Genomic DNA, 21,373 nt, shown 5'->3' with positions numbered 1-21,373 from the left:
AGGTAAAGATCAAGTGTATCAAAACACTATACAAGTATAACTCCAAGCAAAAAGGGGGCATAATAGCTTTGATAGTAACAGAGATATTTGACTTTATCAAAAACTTAAACCAACGGCGATGCCAGGGCGAGTGCAATATTAGCTCTACTTTTTCTTCAAAAAGTCGAGCTAAAAACTGTATCATGCTGGTGTATATTGTATTTGGAATCTAAATAGCTTGCACCAAGCAAATGTCAAAGATACTTCCATCTTGAAAAAGTGCTAATCAGTTCTTTATTAAGGCAGGGTCTATATCTATTATGCAGTGGTATAAAGTTGGGCATGTATAGCCAGAGACAGAATAACATTTTGAGCCCTTATTGGGCAGACAAAGTGGAAAGGAGAAAACAACTATTTTCACAATTAAATCATTTATTAAGACATTTAAGAACACTATTTTTCTTTAGCATGATATTGTCAATACAATAATATTGCTAGTTATATATCATAAAATAACCTTACAATGGGTATGTACACTCCCCCACACTCTCCCCTGTGTTATAATATCTAAATGACAATACTTCTACAATTTTATACTGTAAATTTAGATATTTCTGCTGGGAAATCAATTTGCAAGTAAATCAACCAGGTTTAAAATCTGTGTAATTTTCATCTCATGAAAGGAGTATTTGTAACTAAATTCTAGTACCCTACAATACTTATAAACACAACATTTTTTTTTACAGATCACTGTCCACAACACCATCCACTATGGTAAGTTTACAAGATCTTTTGTTTAAAAGCAAATGAGCAACAATGCAAAAAAAACATCATTAGGGCTTTGAGACCAGAACGATCTAGATCAGTGTATATCCATACTGTGTGTTTATTCTCACAAATATACCATTTGTTTATCAATTTCAGCACTAAGTCTTGTATACAACCAATGAGTGAACAGTATGGATCCAGACTGCCTTGATATACAGGCTGATCTGAATCCATACTGGTCACAAAAGCCCTAATGCTGACTTTCATACAGTGGTGTTCAGTTAAATTTTTGGTTGTACTTGTGCATGGATTTACAGAAAAAGGAAAATGCAAAAATTCCTCCCCAACAAATAATTCTAATTTTACAATATAATACATACCCAATGTATGATCTCAACAAAATAACTTAGAGTTAATATAGCACTTCCTATATATTATTGCTTTTTAAATTATTTCACATAGTCAAAAGATAAACAAGAGATGTCCATGTACTGACAATTTACCGTTTTAGAAATATTCTTAAAGCGCTTTACATCAAGAATTTTTAGTATTTTTCTTAAACCAATTTATATGAATAGATATAAAAATCCAGAAAGTTGTTATTACGATTTTATATATAAAGTATGCTTAATTTTAAAACAGAATGTAAGTTTACCTCTGTTTACCAGGTTTAAAAATATCATGGCAACAGCGCAACCACCTTTTTAAATACGCCTGCGTTATTTTGTCTAAACATAAATTTGTCAAAAAATTTCCTTCACTAAATACAATGCTTACAATAGATGCATAACTCAAAAACGTAAAATTCAGAAAAAAAACAGGAGATCAAAAAGTTTAAATAGAATATAAAATGATTTCCCAAATTAACTGAACAATATATTCAAAGACTAACTAACTATATTTAATAAATATTTATGTACAATAAACAAAATGAGACTTTAACAGAACAACCCTTCTCAAAATGCAGTCTTTTCATTGGTCAATTTTAAAACAGTGCTCAACCAATCAGATGCTAGATATTTGAGATGGGTCCATGTTCTTCAACTAGATGAGCATTTAAATAATTGACTAATTTAGTCACAAGGTGTAAGGTAGGGGAGTGAGGACTAGATTCCCCACATGTATGGGTATTTACCGTTTTAGATATTTGAAATGTTAAAACAAAACTGCTCCTTTACAGCTAAGTGAAATATTTCAATGCCTGCATACAAAATGTTTGTCTGACAAAAAGAAATATCAAAGTAATAGAAAACCAGGAAAACCCATGCACAGCATGTTGATTCTGATTACTAAGCTTTTCTGACAATTACTCTAACCAAACCAATTTATTGTATCTTAAGTACAATGTATATGAAATTTATGCCTGCACCCATACATGTAATGAATTCTAGACCACTCTCCAAACTCCTGGGAGCAGAAGGAACAAAATTTAATATCATTTCATTGTGGATGATCAATGTTTTTTTTATATTTCGTTCTTACTTTCTGCAATACCCAAATTATAATTCAGTAACTATCAACTCCATTTCTCATAAAAACTAATAATAAATAATGTCTGTTGATTGACTGTAAAAAAATCGCTGTCTAAACGTATTGCTATAAAAGGTCTCCCTGTAAAAAAAAAAATCACGTTCCAACTTGCTTCACAACACTATTTGTTTGCATATTTAAGAAATATATACCATAACACTTATCATGATAAAATAACACACAAAATGCACAAATATAACATTTTGATATAAACTGCTTTGAGCAAAGAAAAAACCTTCACGACAATCACAAAGTGTATACCATACAGAAAAAAGATATAATAATAATTAATAATAATCTGCTAACTATTTACACCAACGTACTTTCGATTCATTTCTCTGATATTTATGTAAGTTTTATTCACTAAAATCAAACTGGTTGTAAACTATTTACAGTAGTCTACTTCGTGTGTATAATGATAACTTAGTTTAAACTGAATGAAAAGTCAATAATTTAACAATTATATACAACTCAACATTTCTCGGAAGTCCAAATTCTACTTAAATGAATCTGGACCAGCAAAGTCTTGTAACGTATGCAAGAGATTTTGCGACATTTGATGCTGTTTTCAGTTTCTCCTACGTTACATTACTGGCGAATGGTCCTGAATCTACTTGTGCTAACGACTGTTACTAATCAGTGAGCATTTATTGTTCGAACAACTGGAATGTTATTTATCACAAAAATATAAAATAAAAATGCACAAACAGACACAACACTCCCCGATGTTATTCAGTCATACATATTCTATTATGACAAGGAAATTCTTTTTGCTCTATATTCAAACACTGGGAATTAATACTGTGTTTAACTCGGGGTTTTCTCCATTCACATTTCCGGATATAACTCTTTAATGTTTAATTCCCGTTGTTCTGTATTCAAAATTTCTGGAATTTAAATTCAAGTAGTTTTATGATCACTTTTGAACCCATGTATTGTTTAAATTAGACAAAACTAACTTTTACATGCTTAAGTCCTTACTAAAGTCTATAATTCAAAAGAAAACACAGGGCAATGTTGTTTCAATAATTGCATTTTTACAACATATCTGCTGTTAGAAAAAAAAATCTGAAAAAGTGATACAACTGCGCAATTACTGTAGCAAATCAAGCAATGGTCTGTTCATTCTCTTGGGAAGAATAGCTTTATACATACATCTAGTTAGTAATTAGTAACATTTGATGAAAAAACTGCCAAAAACATATTATTCAAATGCTATTCAAAAAACTTTTTCTATGCTTCCAAGACAGAAATAAAAAATTGCGAAAGGGAATTTTATGCCGATATTTACTGGACAACCCAATTTCTATATTATCAACCGCTACAAAATCATTACATCAGTACATACCACGTGTTTTAGGGGGGAAAAACAAAGCAATGCACATGTATAGTAACACTATTTACACTCGTTGGCCATTGAAACCACAACAAAACTACTTCACAACATTTATATTAAGGAAAATAAATCAAAGATAAAAAGTTTTCTATCCATTTTCCAGCTCGAATCAGCGGAATATGGCGACATCGATGGTATTTCATGTTGTCATTTTTTAAGGTAGTGCAGCCATAATGACAATAATTTGCTGATTGGCATAATGGGTTCATCACCTTAAAATCATTATTTAATTTTCAGAGGCAATTTTGTGTTTTTCGGTTAAAGGAAAATGTCTGCGGTCCTTAACACTCTAATTATTTAAAGGTGCAAAATAGTAAATTGCATAGTCATGGTATTTCGTGTGTGGTTACATAATTTGAACACAGTAATTCAAACAAGTGAGTTTTGTGTATATACATAGCGATACATTTTGAGACGTATTAGTTCTATACCCTGAATCTGTCCTCGGTACAATTTACTGCGTTGTATTGAACAAATATGTATATCCCACTACGGCCTAGAGCATAAAATGGCACTTTCAAATTTACCAAACCAAATGCCTTTCTATGCTCTAAACCCATCAACAAATAATTTGAACACATTTTCATATTCAGGTTTTGAGTAAAGAATTTTAAATGTAAAAGTAATTATTTCAAATGCATATAATATCAGTAAGATAATATTACTATTCTACAGTCTTCTCTAGTAAGAGTGTTGAAAAGTACAATCGGGCAAGAAAATTACCTTAAAAATTTAAGCAGTTCAATTAAACAGCTCAGTAGCTAATTTGAGTTTGGTTCGAGATATGAAAATTACATCATGTTAGTGGAGAGGTTGTTATTTCATACTTGTACAGACACGTGACTACAGTAAAACCTTTCTGTTAAGACCATCCTTGGAAAATCAAAAATGTGGTCTTTGTTGACAAGTGACCTTTCTACGTAGATAAATTTACTTTAGTAACAAGTCAATTTTGTTTGTTTTGGGTTTAACACTGTTTTTCAACAATAATTCAGTTATGTAACGGTGGGCAGTTAAACTTTAAAGCAGTGTTCTGGATTCTGTACCAGTACAAACCTGTTCTTCACAAGTAACTGCCAACTTCTCCACATGAATAAGAGGTGGAGGACGAATGATTTCGGACACAATGCCTTTTTATCCAATTGTCACGGAGACCAGTGGCCCTTAAAAAGCAGGTTTAATGGTAGCAGCTTTATTCAGAGGTGGTCTTCAGCATAAGTTTTATTGTGCATGTAAGTTTTCGTATTTGTAAATGTGACTTTTTGTAAGATTTGATACTTGTACAGGAAAATGACTACGGTATATGCAAGTAATTTACTTCACTTAGCGGACAGAGCTCAACCAGTCTTCACATCAAAACCTGAACATGCATCATCAAAACACAACAATGTATACATCAATGGGGATCATGGGTCACTATAATAAAACAACCTGGTTAGGAAAAAAATGATATGTCTCCCTTAAGAGTGATAGAGTCTATAAGAAGTCTGTATCTCCACACATTGTCTTGGTATTAGATTCGATATTTCTAATTTCAGTTTTATATTTTCTCTATAATTTACATTGTTGTAATTAACCAAATTTTGCATCCTTCTGCAGCATTAAATCTTTTCAATCATTCTCTAAGACAATTGTTTGAATGTTAGAAACAGAACATTCTTATGTCATGTTATAACACTTTCCAGAGGCAATATTTGGTAAAAGAATATGTAATTTATTGTGGAATTGCTCAGCATTTTCATTTGATACAGAACTGGAGATACATTTTATACTAGCTTGTACAAATGCCTTCAAATACTTTCCAGAAAGACTTGTTGTATAGTATATAAAGGTGTTTTTTTGGGTTCAAATTTAGTGAACTGTATCAAATAAAATTGTGAAAGACAAAACAATGAATGCTAATACAGACTCCTTATACTCTTTACTTTTCAAACCACAATGTATTGATCTCACAACTTATTTTTATAATTATTATGTATTTCAAACAAAAAATCCAAAAAACTTTAATAAGATATACTAACAATTTGTTTGAAATTACTCATATTTTAAATATTTTAAAGACAATTCATAAAGAAACGAGGAAGATGTACATTTGTTTAAGGTAGTGGACTGGAAATGAAAGGCGGTCATTTCCATTTCATTATGTTTTCTATGAATGTGGTTTCAGTGTTACCCTGTTGCAACTGAATTCACGGCCCCTACGAGCTGTATCTACTTCCATAGGATGTTGAAAATAACAGAGGAGAATAGGTAATTCACTGAGAAATTGCCAAGCATCATTTAAGGCTCACTACCTTAAATAATTTCAGAAGGTAACATTTCCCACTAGGATAGCGGAAGTTCAGGTGCTACTTTAAATATTTCACAATTTCACTTGGAAAATAAAAAAGATTTTCCATTTAGCTGATTTGGTTTTGCAGGATTTTTCCATATTGTTAGTTAACCATTGCTCTTACAATATCCTGTTATACTTTTCCAATATACCATTGCCTTATGGATCTGTTCTGGAAATGAACCGTCTTTTTTTTTTAACTACACCTTGGTAAAATTGACTGATAAACAAGCATGTACCATTGATATTGGAGAGGTTTGCATTTAATACTTATACGTGTGTGTCTCTCATCTATAGGTAAGATATCATATATTATTGCAACAAGCATTTGAGTCAAAACCTTGAAATTGCAAGTCATTACATAATTTAGCCGTATATGTTCAATCCGTACTTCTTAAAGCAAAATCTGCAGTTTTGAATGTGTAGATTTACCTGTATCAAGCGACTTGATTGAATTTATGTCAATTATTCAGTAGAAGCTTATTATCATGTACAGAAATCTACTACATGTTCACATACACATACAAGATATTATTACAACCTCTTTTTGTACAAAATGTTAAAACTGTTCCTTTATCCACATTAAGGAGTATATTATACTATATTACAGATTGTACATGCAGAAAAGGCTCAATTTCTTAAGGCATTCAAGTCTGTGATTGCACGGGAAAAATTGCATATAAAAATCAGAAGGAGAGATTCTCAAAAAGGATAAGAACTCACTGATCCTAATAAAACAGTTTTCAAATTCAGAAATGAGCTTTGCAACAGCTGTAAGCCTCTGCTTTAATCTTGTTAACTTCAGATCTCACCAAATGATATTTATGCATTCTGATGGTCAGAGGGGCTTATACTTATTTACAAAACCATGAGGCAAAAGAAAAGAAATTGAAGTTGTTCTTATAATTGTTTCCTTTAAATAAAATTCTAAATGATCAATACACCTTCTGTGAGAATCTCTCCTACTGTTTATCAAAGACAAAATATTATGCTCATTTTAAAGGTAGCAAAGCCTACGGGAATTCTTTGAACAATATATAACACAAAATGCAACACATTTAACATATACCACATATGCATAACTCGTGTAAACGTAGCTTACACAATGAGACGTTCGTGTCCATAAAACCTTACTTTCCATAACAAAAAAAATTCACTATTTAACGTGTCCTTAAAAATGTAATACATGTATTGACGTTTTTGGAAAGCAGGTATGTGAAATTTTAACCAGTGATGTTACTGAGTGCAGAACGAGGAAAGTTGTGACCTTAATAAAGATATGTTTCACACGTATGGACGGAAAAACAATCCTGTTTTATAACAATAAAAGTTGGAATATTCGATTATTACTGTAACAACAAAACTTTTCTTACAGAGTATATAACCATTATTTAAATATTAATGCCCTTGTTTGCTTGTTTTTTTTTTTTTCATTTTTTTTTTCCCGAAAAGATTTGATAATTACATACTAAAATCTAAAAGTTGTTCTGAATGCACTAATTATCTGACCTCTGAATTACACTCTAAATAAAATGATGGTCATGTATTTCTCAGATAACACTTTCTTGGTACTGATATATTGTTCTGTGTTAAATTGTTCAATAATGAATATCTTAAATCGTAAATCTTTATTACACGTATTTCTGTGTTTCACATATGGCTAGATGATTAAAACACACAAACGCAGTAACGTTAGTCCATTCCTGCTTCATAGACACACATTTCCACCTGAACTGCCAAAAAATAGCTTCCAACATATAAGTTTGATAGACATCACTGATTTTTCAAAGCACAACATAAATGTTCCAATAATCAATAATATACTGATGTTTCTTTTCAATTATACTAAAAATTAAAATATATGATATTACATACCAGCTATGAGTATTTTGTTACACCTAATAGAAGGACTCTTCTGATGAAGAAAATCCATTTTCTACTTAAAAATGCTAATAATTATATGAGCCACGCCATGAGAAAACCAACATAGTGCACTCGCGACCAGCATGGATCCAGACCAGCCTGCGCATTCATGCAGTCTGGTCAGGATCCATGCTGTTCGCTTTCAAAGCCTATTGCAATTATAGAAACTGTTAGCGGACAGCATGGATCCTGACCAGACTGCGCGGATGCGCAGACTGGTCTGGATCCATGCTTGTCGCAAACCCACTATGCTGATTTTCTCATGGCACGGCTCAATTATAACATTCAAAGGAATCCAATTCTTACATGTATCTTTTGAATAAAGTTATATTCTCAATTGAATGACTGTTTGTAAGAAACAAATGCTATGCATTACTATGAAATACATAAAAAGAAAGTTCGCTGTTAACAACATGTTTCAAAACTGTAAATAACTAACAAACACACAACAAACAACCAGTCCCATATAGAGTAAAGTAAATTTTGTTCACCACATTATTTGTATAAATAACAAATATGTTTATATTACAGTCAACATTTGATCACATGACCTGATCACATGACCTGTTCACAGAAATGATCTATTAATATCATCACCAACATGCATATATAAGTCATATAACAACATAACGCACATATTGTTTGCTATAAAATGATTGTTCAATAAATAATCTTCCATTCACAGGTTCCTGATGAACGTGTTGTTCCAACACTGCTTTCGCACAAGGTGAAGGTCACATGGTCACTATGACGTCATCACAGACAATGGAGGAGACTGTGCAGGACTCATCATTTCTTCTCTCTTTGCCTGCCCGAATAAAACAACAAATATAATACATCTTGTCTGTTTACCACGATAATTAATGACTGGTGTCACGAATATGAAAGGAATTTTAAAATCAGTTTAAGTTAGTAAATAGAAGTTAATGAAAGTAAAATTAGTTTATCGGCACGTACGTTTTATTAAGTTAACAGACTTAAGAAAAAGGATGGATTAATCGCAAGCTTAATTTGCATAATTGCAGTTAATTATTTTCAGTAATTAAAGTACAAAAAAAATTATGTTACAAATAGATACAAAAGCTAGGGAATTAAAACACGATAATCAAACCCAACAAACTGATCTGCTGAAGTGAACTCTGTTACTGTTTTTATTCAACTTTATCTTTCTTTTTTGTCGTTTTTCTTGGAATGTTATCTATTGTATCATAGTCACATATCATCTTGTTTATACATCAACATTATCTTTTACATTGATTCCAGTTCAATTATTGTTTTGAGTTTGTTACAATTTTTATTTATTTGGTTTGTTTATTTTCTAGATTTTTAAGTTGTACTGTCACAATATTGGACCTATGGAGACTATTCAACCAAACTGTCATAATAAACACCTATACAATGTATCTCAGAAAATTTGTACTGACTTTTTAAAATACCCTACTGACTTGTCAGTGTTCTCAATTTCAACCAATACATGAACAAGAGCTATCCAGCTGGTTATCAAACTTGACTCAGATAATGCACATAAAGATTGTGACTGTTTGGTGAACATGCCGATATGGTCTACTCAAGTTATTAGGCAGACACTGAAATTTTACAATTATAACTGCCTTAATTAGGGTCTCCAGAGCTGTTTCGACAATCAAAACAGTTCTCAAACTTGGCCATCTGATTTACATTGTGACAAAATGTGATGAACATTGGATAAAGACACTGACACTTTTGGTAATTTTCAGTAGTTCAAGGGCCATAACTAAATTGTGTCATGGACTATCTAGCTGGTAATCAATCTTGTTTGAGATATTATGCCCATAAACGTTATGACCAAGTTTGGTGAACACTGGACAAGAACTGCTCAAGAAACAGTGCTAACATTGTTGATTTTCACATTTTTTTAATCTACGGGCTATAATTCTATAGCCACTGGATAATCCAGACAGTTACTGAACTTTCAGAATGATGTATGCTTGCCACCCATTGCAGGTGTTCTGATAATACACCCATTTCAGGACATATAAAAATGACATTGAACACTCTTGCTGACCATCTGCAATAATTTCGGACAAAGGCTGGCATCTTGATAGAACCACCAATTATTCGCAAGCCAGTTGGATAGCTAATTAAAATAAAACACTTTTCTGTCTCTAGCCAGACAACTGAACTAATATCTAGAAGGCATACAGTTTGCTTCATTCCTTCTTTTAAGAGGATACCGACTTGGATTGACATTGGGTCACTAAACAATTTCTCCAAGAAACAGGCTGGTGAAGCGGTGCTGAAAGAAACTGTAACATACAATACTAATCTTTTGCCTTAATTCTCCTTTATTACTCACACTGTGCCTACACTATGGAATTATATACCTTTCCTGTATTGCCCACAGTATGTGGATTTCTATCTCTAAAATATCCTGTTTAACAGTTTTGCTCACATGACCTTAACTGTTTTGTGTTGCCCACATCATAAAATGTGATGCCTTAACTATCAGGTACTGCTCACACGTTGTGGAATATTCTATACCACGACTGCTCTATTTTGCTCACAGTATAAAATTCTGTCTTTTTCTGTATTGCATACAATGTGTGGAATTATTTGCTTAAATTGCTTTTCTCTGTCTATACATCGAGAAATCATTTGCTTCAATTGTTTTGCACTGTCCAAGCTGGGTGGAATTACATGCCTCAATTGTTTTGCATTGTATATACTGTCTAGCATTATATGTCTTAATTGTTCCATCTTGTCCAATCTGTGTGGAATCATACGCCCAAATTGTTCTGTATAACTCAAACTGTGTGGAATTATATACTTTAATCATTCTGTAAACCCAAATTACGTTCAAATATATTTGTTTGTTTTGGGTTTTAACGCCGTTTTTCAACAGTATTTCAGTCATGTAACGGCGGGCAGTTAACCTAACCAGTATTCCTGGATTCTGTACCAGTACAAACCTGTTCTCCGCAAGTAACTGCCAACTTCCCCACATGAATCAGACGTGGAGGACTAATGATTTCAGACACAATGTCGTTTATCAAATAGTCACGGAGAACATACGCCCCGCCCGAGGATCGAACTCGCGACCCCGAGATCCGTAGACCAACGCTCTTACCTACTGAGCTAAGCGGGCGGGCTACGTTCAAATATATGCCTTAAAAGTTCTCTATTGCTCACACTGTATGGAATTACATGCCTTAATTGTTTTGAATTCTCCATATTGTGTGCAACTATATGCGTTTATTGTTAGCACATAAAATGTTTAATTATATGCATTATAGACTCTATACTGCTCATATTGTCATTATCTTTGATTTCTGTCTGAAATAATGCTAAAAATAGCAACCATCTACTATACTGGTTCAATATGGGAAATTGCGCCCTGTTTATGGAGAGATTTCAGACATCAGACATATTTGTGATGACACAATTTCATGATCTGATAGATATAACTTATAAGACTTATTTGTGATGTAACAGAATTCGTGACTTTATTGACATCATTCTGACATATTCGTGATGACATGAATTCGTGATTCGATAGATATAACACTTATTTGTGATGTAAAAGAATTCTTGACTTTATAGACATCTGACATATTTGTGATGACACGAATTAGAATTTGCGATTCAATAGATATAAGACTTACATGCAATGACAAGAATTCTTGATTCAATAGACATAGATAATATTTGGGATGAGAAGAATTCAGGATTTAATAGACTTTACATATATACTGGCAATGACTTGAATTTGTGATCGGACACAAATTAAATAAATAAATTCGCGATGATCTGATAGACATTAGATATATTTGCGATGTCCAGCATTCGTGATTTCATAGAAATCAGACATACTCCCGATGTCTAGAATTTCTGATTTGATAGACATTTCACATATTTGCGATAACAAGAAATTGTGATTTGACAGACATTCTAGACATATCTATGATGACAAGAATTCTTGTAATTTGATACACATTAGACATATCTGAGATGACAAGAATTTGTGATTTTATAGACATTTGACATATTTATGATGAAAAGAATTTGTAATTTGACAGACATTAATTTCGCGATGACATAAATTTGAGATTTTAGAGACATTAGTTTGTGATTTGAAAGACATCTGACATATTCTCGATGACAAGAATATTTAGTAGGTAACACTTCATCATATCATGCAGCTAATTATACACAACTGTTTTATATTTGTGTGTTGCTCTGTTTGCAAATATTAAGCGGAAAAAAACAAAAAAAAAAAACACTAGAAATATTTCCGTATCTACAGTAGGCTAAATCTTTTGTTATACAAACCAATTTAATCAACCAATGTGCATGTAACTTACATGATGTAAGATGCTTTCTAAATCATATACAAAAAAAGTTTGCCATTATTTTGGCCATCTGATCTCAACCGTGATTAAATAATTATCTGGATATATTTTGTACTAATTAATCAACATGGAAATTCTGATGAATTCGGAAGGCTTCTTCCGATGTATTTTGTCCCCAGACTGTGCTAGCTACTCACAAGTCAAAATTTACACTACAATGAATATACTTGTACCAAATAAATGTTATTCAAAATGCTAAGCTTTAATTTTGTCAAAAATTTACACAGAACTTTTTTTATTCACGTGATTAACTTACACCCTTATAATAGCCGATTAAATCAATGAGATACATTTCTCATTTGAAGATGTTTTTCATTTAACATTCAAAAATGCCTATTTCTAGATCTTAATAAATTTAATGTACTTTAATAGAAAATGTTGTAAATTTTATAAAACTCAAGCAAAAAAGCTCTTGGATGGCATGTTTTGTTTTAAAGTTTTAAAGGCAACTTCCCTATCAAAATATATTTCAGACTTCATCTATAACTAATTTAATCTGCACGTTTTAAATGTAAGTAATCATTTATCAATACTTTGCTTTTTTAAGGTTCATGCTTATATTATATTATATATATAATAGTGCTTTATGACTGCTTTGAACTTCACAGGTTTGGTATAGCATGTACTGGAAGTAACATGCCACTATTATATTGCTTAATTAAAACCAAATTATTTTATACATGAATTGACATGACATAGTGATACTTTAAGAATGATTGCAGCAGTGCTGATATTCTGGGATAAATATTTCAAGATGTGTAATTTATTTAACAATACTAATTGCAAACGAACAAATTGAAAATATATAACAGCACTGTCTCTGTCATCCAAAAAGGAATCCTACATAAAACATAAAGCCAATGAAAAAATGTTTATTTATAGATTGCTAGTAACTATGGTATAATACTGACCAATGAAAAACTATTTATTTATAGACTGCTAAGCAAAGTCATATTGACCAATGGAATAATGTATATTAATAGACTGCAAGGTATAATCATATAAACCAATGAAATAATATTTATTTATAGATTACTAAGATTATATAACACACAATAATATGAAAGTGTTTTGATATTTAGTACACATCATTGTTAATATGCAATGCTCTAATTATATAGAGATAATAAGAGGATGTGAAAAATACTGTGCTAGTGCAGCAAGAACTAAAGGCTAACTTCCACAGAAAATCAGGACAAAACATAGAAATTATAAAGCGGAAAGAGTTGAAGTTCATAATGCTAATGTGTAAACAAGAGTACAATCATGTGACTATGTTACTATATTTAGGCATCAAGTGCTAAACCATCCACCAGTCAGAAATTGGGATTTCACATGCAGTGTGTAGTGAAAAGTGCCTAAACTCAAAGTGTTGAAAAAAGAAACACTACAAAAAGAGAGTTCACACAAAGCACTGTGAGACACGCCCTGAAAATTTAACTTCACGAGTTTCACGCACTTCCCACCCAAAAGATTCCATGAGAGACTTCTTAAAAAGATCACACGTGAGACCAATGCCCCCACTTCACATTAAAATTCCCTGACTTCAGTAGGATAATGTGACTACCGTACCATTTTTAACCTGATTATGCAGTAACGACCTCTCCCATTTTATGCTTAGCATATTCTATACGTATACCTCCGCGGTCGGAGGATAAGAGCACAAAACCTTGTAGTCTACTCATAGCTTCCGAGGCATGCTTTACTTCCTGAATAAAGGTAAATTATTAAATAAAGAATTGTTCAAGAAATTTTTAATAAAACAAAAAAAATAATCGGTACCATTCTGATTAAAACATAACACTTAAACGAAGTTAACTTTAAAAGAAAAAGTTTTTTTAAAGAGTTTATAAAAAATTTAAGTAAAAGAATTAAATTTACCAATTAATGAATGATGCACAAACGTAATGATGTGCATAAAAATCTTGTTTTTACAGTTTCTGTTTTAGATACATGTAATATTGTTAGCCAATATAATAAAAATTTACTTTTAATGAAATTTGTAAAGCATTTTGCTTTCATGGACTTATATGTCATATAATTTTTAAGAATTTACCTGATATTCTACAAAACATACTGGCGAACCCCCTTTATTGTACATTTTTAATCTTGAGAATCCTTGAAAACTGTAAAAGAAATGTCCTTGTATAACATGGGAACAGGCACGGCGAGAGATCTATCCCGAAATGTGTCCGAGACAAACACGATGTGTGCCATGCTTGTAACAGGTAACTGCATTTTGTGCAAAACATATTTTGTCGTTTAAAACGAATTATAAATAAGTGTTGTAAAAGCAAACTGTGAAAGTGAACTACAAATATTTTATACAAAATACAAGACTTTGTAACTGGCATAAGTCTCAACAGATGGACAGACTGCAGAAATAGGTGTCTGAAGTTCATAAAACTAAACAGTGCCCATTGGTAAACCAAAATACTAGATACATAGGACCTTCTACTGCTGACTAAGGAAAATATGCTACAAAGTTGCAGAATAAAGTGTAAAGAGATATTAGAGAATTAACGACAAATTATAAAGAAATGATCAAAAGGTTTAAAGGTACAATTCTGGTAAGTTAATTATAAAAATGACATTATACGTTTCACTCCTATGTATCCGGTACAGAAAATAAAATACGTAAAAAAAAAACTTCCTGACTGCGAAGTCTGGGGATTTGGTAATAATGAATGGGAGGCAACACCTACCTGCTGAATAAATCTTTTAACTCTTGTTCTGAAGAGAACTGCCCTAGGTTTGCAACAAATAGAGTAGAACAAGGTGAATTAGTAGTTGTACCGGGGAGACCGGGGCTCGAAGCTGCTCCATTCATCGCCTAAGAGAACAGAGATAATGGTGGTTTTGTTTGTTTGTCACATACAATCATACACAGCGTGACTGACACGTGATGACAGGGTGAGATGTGCATGATAACTTCTTATATAAGCATTTAATCAATGAATCATACCAGAACACTCTTTGTCCACACTTCTTGTGTGGTTTTTTTTCTTGTTTAACATTAAAATAACAGGCAATGTAGGAATAAATTCAAAGAAATATTTGCTTTTAGTTACACAAGTTTCTAAATTTGTTTTTAAACATTTTCATGGTAATGATATGAAACTTGGCAATGTTCCAACACAAGGAAAACTGGTATGATTCATAGTATATGTAATAAGTAGCATGCATTTTCAAAGCAAGCGTACGTGCAAATGGATATGATTGTGCAAAATTGTGCATTTTTTATATACTATGTAAAATGTGCCTTTAGAAATACTATTTCTAATTAATGTTTGCTCCTAAATGACATTTGACATGTAGGAATTCAGGAATTGTGTATACTGGGGAAACAGAGGCTTGTCCACCATGCTTGACCAATCTACTGGTCAATTAATATGCTAACATATGAAAAAATATATAAAAAAAACAGGTATTCTTATTACATAAAACTTAAAATTTATACTGCAATACTATAGGAGTATTCTGGTGATTACCTAAGTAACAGGCAAATACTTGTATGGTCATCTAGTCTATGAAAGCTACCTGATTTTTTATGAATTTGAAGAGCATGATGGAAAATGTGCAAAACTAAAATGTGGTAGAAACAAGACAGAAAGTTGACCAGGCTCAAAAGTATCACTAGTGATTAATGACCAATCGTACAAAACATTAATTCATCTTAACCAGCGTAACAGTCAGGTTTTCCCCAGTCAGGTTTTCCCAAGTCATTTTCCCATAAAAACAACCAAAAGCCAATCTCTTTCCTTGGGAAAAATCAGGCTAGTTTGGTTATTTTCTCCATGGTCGGATTTCTCCTATAGATGTTTCAGTATACAGGACTTGTTAGTCACTTTTCCTCCTTAGTAAAGAAGAGACCAACTGAAAAATCCTGGCTGATGAAAACTTAGGCTGTTACACCATAAACAAACAAATAACAAACAATAATAATTATGAAATTAAACAATCTTGTCAAAACTGAAAAATGTGATTCATACACTGTCAGTTTTTAATTCTATGTCAGTTTTTAAAATGGTATCCTGGAGAAATTTTGAAATAAAATCTTGTCAATATTATTATGGCCAATAGGATACAAACTGAATCCTTTAACATGAAGAGACTTCCGTGTACACAATTCTTAACTGAATTCATGTTAGATTAAGGACGGAAAGGGACATTTCTAAGAAGTGCATTTTGATGTTTTGCAAATTGTGTTTTTAACATCGCTTACCTTGCCCATAGCTATTTGCATCTGAGTAAATAAAACACAAAATGAAAATTAAAACAATAAAACAAAGTTTTGGTTTAAGTCAATTTAGGCCATATAGTGACTTTCCTACTTTTAATGGTAGAGAAAGATGCCAGGTGCCCCTCCAGGCATTATTTCAGGCACGGGCGGGCACCTGAGCAGAACCACAGGCCTTCAGTACTAGCCGGCTTTGCGACTTCCTAACATGAAAGAATTCTTCCTGAGTTTCGAACCCACAGCTGTAAGAGGCAAGTAATTTGAAGCCAGGGACCTTACTCACTCGACAAAGGAGGCCCTTATAACTATTTACAAAGCAAAATAGATAAAAAAATTTCATTTATAATTTGAGGGTACCAGAATGATGCAGGCCGATATTTATTCTAAATAAATGCAAAAATGCTATACAAAAGTATTTGCAAAACTTCATAGTAACTTAATATATTGTTAACTAGAACTACAGCGCAAGTTACGTATTTTTTTGATAAAAGAAAATATTTTGGCCATACGTCTACAGAATATGCCGAATTATTCCGAAAATAAGTCTACATAAAATTTCAATTGCAGGCCATCAACCAATTTTTCCTTAAATTATTGGAAGAATTATATGAAATATAGGAGGTCGTCAGAATACCGGAAAAATATAGCAAGTCTTCAGAAATATGGGAAAAATATAGCAAGTCTTCAGAAATATGCAAAAAATATAGCAAGTCTTCAGAAATACAGGGAATATAGGTATTCAGAAAAACAAAAAAATATAGGAGGTTTTTAGAAATGAAGAATGTCTTAAAAATATACAGCATTTTCAGAAATATATTTTCAAAATGTCATAAGTATTTAGAACATAAAATATACAGCATTTTCAGAAATATTTTTTCAAAATGTCATAAGTATTTAAAATACAGGATATATAGGTCTGCAGAAATACAGGTTTTTAGGAATACAGAATATATAGGACTTCAGAAATTCTGGCGACATCGTTAAAATATTATATATGGCTGATAGCCTGATTCTGTCCAAATATCTAAATTTCAATATTGCACAAATTTAAGAATGCTTTAATTTCAATATATATGGTATTGTAAAAGAATCGCAGAAAACCATTTCTAATACAATGGTCAAACTAATACCTGATCACATTTGAGCTGGCCTTAATAAAATTTAGTCAAGGTGTTATTAATAAAAAATTAGAAAACCGTGCCTAAACTTATAAAGAATATATATAAAACAAAAAAGTTATATGTGTGTATAAATCTAAACTGTTAAATAATAAGGATAATTCGTGTGAATAAAATGCTAGGTTATTGTTATAAAACCTTTGATTATATAAATATGAACAGGTGGAATGTACTAATTTAGGAGGCGACCTAACTAATAGGTATGTAACATAAATAAAAAGGAAAATAGGTAAAATACATCTAAAAAAACTATGTAAGTATTTCCCCATATAATACAGCTTATAATACAGGGTTTTAACTTGCTTTAAAGCTTTACAAATATAGTTTACCATAATGACAAAAAAATAAACTCCTACAACAATGACTGTCCATTCTATGTTATACTGTTTCTAGTTTTCAGTTAATACATACAGAAACAAATATTTGTTTGGTACTGATTAATCACTATTATCAACAATGTTTCTGTCATATTGTACCACTCACAAACTGTAAACACACTGCTCCTGGATTCTGCACCAGTACCTGTTCTTTGCAAGTAACCGACAACTTCCCCAAAAGTATCAAAAAATTGAGACTGAATGACTTTGGAGGTATTGTCTTCTGTAAAATCATTTTCCACATATACACAGCTATCTGGCGGAAGCAAAGGCATCAACTTGTACTCAGGGTCTTAGTACTACAGAAACTTCAAGGAATTCCTCTAGCTGGTACAGTAGTAGTCGGCTTCCGCTCATAAACCTTGACAAGCTAACTGGTACAGTGGCAGTCAGCTTCCACTCATAAACCTTGACAAGCCACCTGGTACAGCGGTAGTCAGCTTCTGCTCATAAACCTTGACAAGCCAGCTGGTACAGCGGTAGTCGGCTTCCGCTCATAAACCTTGACAAGCCAGCTGGTACAGCGGTAGTCGGCTTCCGCTCATAAACCTTGACAAGCCAGCTGGTACAGCGGTAGTAAGCTTCCGCTCATAAACCCTGACAAGCTAGCTGGTACAGCGGTAGTCAGCTTCCGCTCATAAACCCTGACAAGCTAGCTTGTACAGCAGTAGTCAGCTTCCGCTCATAAACCGTGACAAGCTAGCTGGTACAGCAGTAGTCAGCTTCCGCTCATAAACCGTGACAAGCTAGCTTGTACAGCAGTAGTCAGCTTCCGCTCATAAACCTTGACAAGCTAGCTGGTACAGTGGTAGTCAGCTCCTGTTCATAAACCCTGACAAGCTAGCGGGTACAGCAGTAGTCAGCTTCCGCTCATAAACCCTGACAAGCTAGCTGGTACAGCGGTAGTCAGCTTCCGCTCATAAACCCTGACAAGCTAGCTGGTACAGCGGTAGTCAGCTTCCGCTCATAAACCCTGACAAGCTAGCTGGTACAGCGGTAGTCAGCTTCCGCTCATAAACCTTGAAAAAACCTTGCTGATAAAATACTTGCAAAGGATCTTCTAACAGATTTTAAGTGATACTGACTTGTAATTTTTGATATTTTACTATACAAAAATTAATGTTTAGTGACATAATTGGTTCATACCATTTAAAAAAGCTGGAGAAAATGTTTTCAACGAAATTTGTACTTACATTGTGAAACAAATGCAAGAGTATGGCTGTGTTATAAATACATACCTGTGGCAACGATGGTCGGGCTAGTGAATAAGGTGGCCCCCAAGGATGGGTGTGGCAAGGTTGCTGAAACTGAGCCCGCCCCATGCATCATGGCAGGATGAAACTATGGAGAGAAAAAACAATATGTCTAATTGGAGGAACACATGCTATACACAAATTCTAACACTTAAAATGTAAACAAATATTTTAACGTAATCAAAAACTGTCTCCCGCAGATCTACTTGCATTTCAACAAATCTTTTTCTTGACTATAGAGACAGCCATAGTTTACCTGAATCAGGTAATACTGGGTAATTACAAACTGTCGGGACTTATATTTCAAATATACTAACTGAAACTTCTAACGCTCTCTCGATATTTTTGGTGAAAATTTTCAGAATACTTACAGTGTATTGACCAAGTTTCTCACACTTTTTAACCTGTCATTTCTTGGAATAAAATGTAAATTTTGTCAGATTTTGACAGCCATTATGTATCTGCAGTAATTCAGCATCTACATATCAGTTCCTATACAAGTTGAACAAAAACTAAACATGCATTCTGTATTTTTGTGAGTTTTGACAAATGGACAGAGTTTGTAATGTTAAATGAATGAAATGATACAGAGATCTTAGCAATATTCAATTTTGTTGTCAATGATATTTTCTTATGTCCACAACAACATATCTGTCCAAATATCTGAGAAATTGTACAAATGTTCTAGTAGTATTATTAAAGATATTGCCAAAACTATCCAGGGGGCATCAGAAATTTCAGTTAGTTGAACAATCTTTCTTGGCAAATCATGGCAAATTTTTAAAATTACGGTATCTAATTTGTTAAAGAATGGCAAGTTACATCTGAACATCCAACCCACATTTCATTTTTTCCCCCCAAAAGATGCCAAAACTGCGTATGAAATATTGTAAATATTTTGGTTCTTTTTACTTAAGTAAGATTTTAATCATAATACATAAAATCATTATCACCAAGAAATGACTAATATTGTACCTATTTTTGGTGATAATGCTCCAATACTTAGAAATGACATAACCAATGTTGCTATATTTGGTGACGTTGTTTCTTAGTCTAGAGACGATGTCACCACATTTTACAATTTAAAGAACTACTTGTGCTCCCCACTCACTTAAGCTATAATGTGCAAGAATGGTCAAGTGCTTTTGTTAATAGACACAATGGTGAACCAGTGACACAAATCAGGCTCTCCACAGACAAAATGATGCCATCTTATCTTGCTGTTTCTTCTACACAAAATTTTGTCTTATTCTGCAAATATAACCACATATTCAAGAACGAAATCTGAATGTTCTGGGCATCATACTTATATATGGCAACTGTCTACAGCAAGATAGGCATCAAAATGTCTGAAGAAATCAATTGGAAAACCTACACAGCATAAACCGTCAGCTTCTTCAAAGGCATATGATGATTGTAAAATCAACATTTTTAGAGTAAGTCTTACATATAAAACATGCATTAGAGGTAATATCAAACTTCTCTCACTGTATCAATATAAATAATGTCCCCTAAATAATTGAAGAATTGTCTCCCTTACCTCATAACCTATTGGATTACCACCATGTAGGGCTAAAGTGTTCATATCAACAGCCTAGAAACAACATAATTATCTGGGTTAAATATAAAACATACAGTAGAACCTGCGTTATGGCCACCTGTATTAAACAGCCACTTGTTTTCAGCAGCCAGTCGGCTACCTTTCCAAACTGACATTTTGTTCTTATTTCAATTTGTCTTAAACACCCACTTGGCTGAAGCAGCCAGACTGTGTCAATAGCCAGACTGTGTCAATACTTTGGCTGGCTGCTTAATACAGGTTAATATTTATTGAAATAAGTTACTGAAAAGCTCTGTCAAAAATCTGGAATCAGACTAAAATTAATGTCAATGAGAAATGCCATCATGGTTGTATATACGTGTGCAACTCCATGGTCAAAATCTATACAGGAAGCAATGATTCAGACTATATGTTATAAGTGCTTAAGTTGTCTTTAATTTCTAACATA

General features: G+C 32.7%; 1 protein-coding gene across 1 annotated transcript in view; it reads right to left on the bottom strand.

Moving 5' to 3' along the window:
• Nucleotides 1–393: 393 nt before the first annotated feature.
• LOC123541935 (uncharacterized) overlaps nt 394–21,373 on the bottom strand; it is a 107,768-nt gene continuing 86,788 nt past the window's right edge. The window contains exons 7-14 of the mRNA XM_053531249.1: nt 20,905–20,958; nt 19,350–19,452; nt 18,222–18,367; nt 16,542–16,562; nt 15,022–15,149; nt 14,373–14,442; nt 13,889–14,025; nt 394–8,736 (exon numbers count right to left, since the gene is read on the bottom strand). Of these exons, the coding sequence (XP_053387224.1) occupies nt 13,903–14,025; nt 14,373–14,442; nt 15,022–15,149; nt 16,542–16,562; nt 18,222–18,367; nt 19,350–19,452; nt 20,905–20,958 (645 nt within the window). The 3' untranslated portion in view covers nt 394–8,736; nt 13,889–13,902. The remainder of the gene's footprint in view (nt 8,737–13,888; nt 14,026–14,372; nt 14,443–15,021; nt 15,150–16,541; nt 16,563–18,221; nt 18,368–19,349; nt 19,453–20,904; nt 20,959–21,373) is intronic.

The sequence above is a fragment of the Mercenaria mercenaria genome, chromosome 19 (assembly GCF_021730395.1).
Source record: "Mercenaria mercenaria strain notata chromosome 19, MADL_Memer_1, whole genome shotgun sequence".
NCBI classification, from domain to species: Eukaryota; Metazoa; Mollusca; class Bivalvia; order Venerida; family Veneridae; genus Mercenaria; species Mercenaria mercenaria.
The sequence above is the reverse complement of the archived record's forward strand: the minus strand, read 5'-3'. Positions and strand labels throughout refer to the sequence as shown.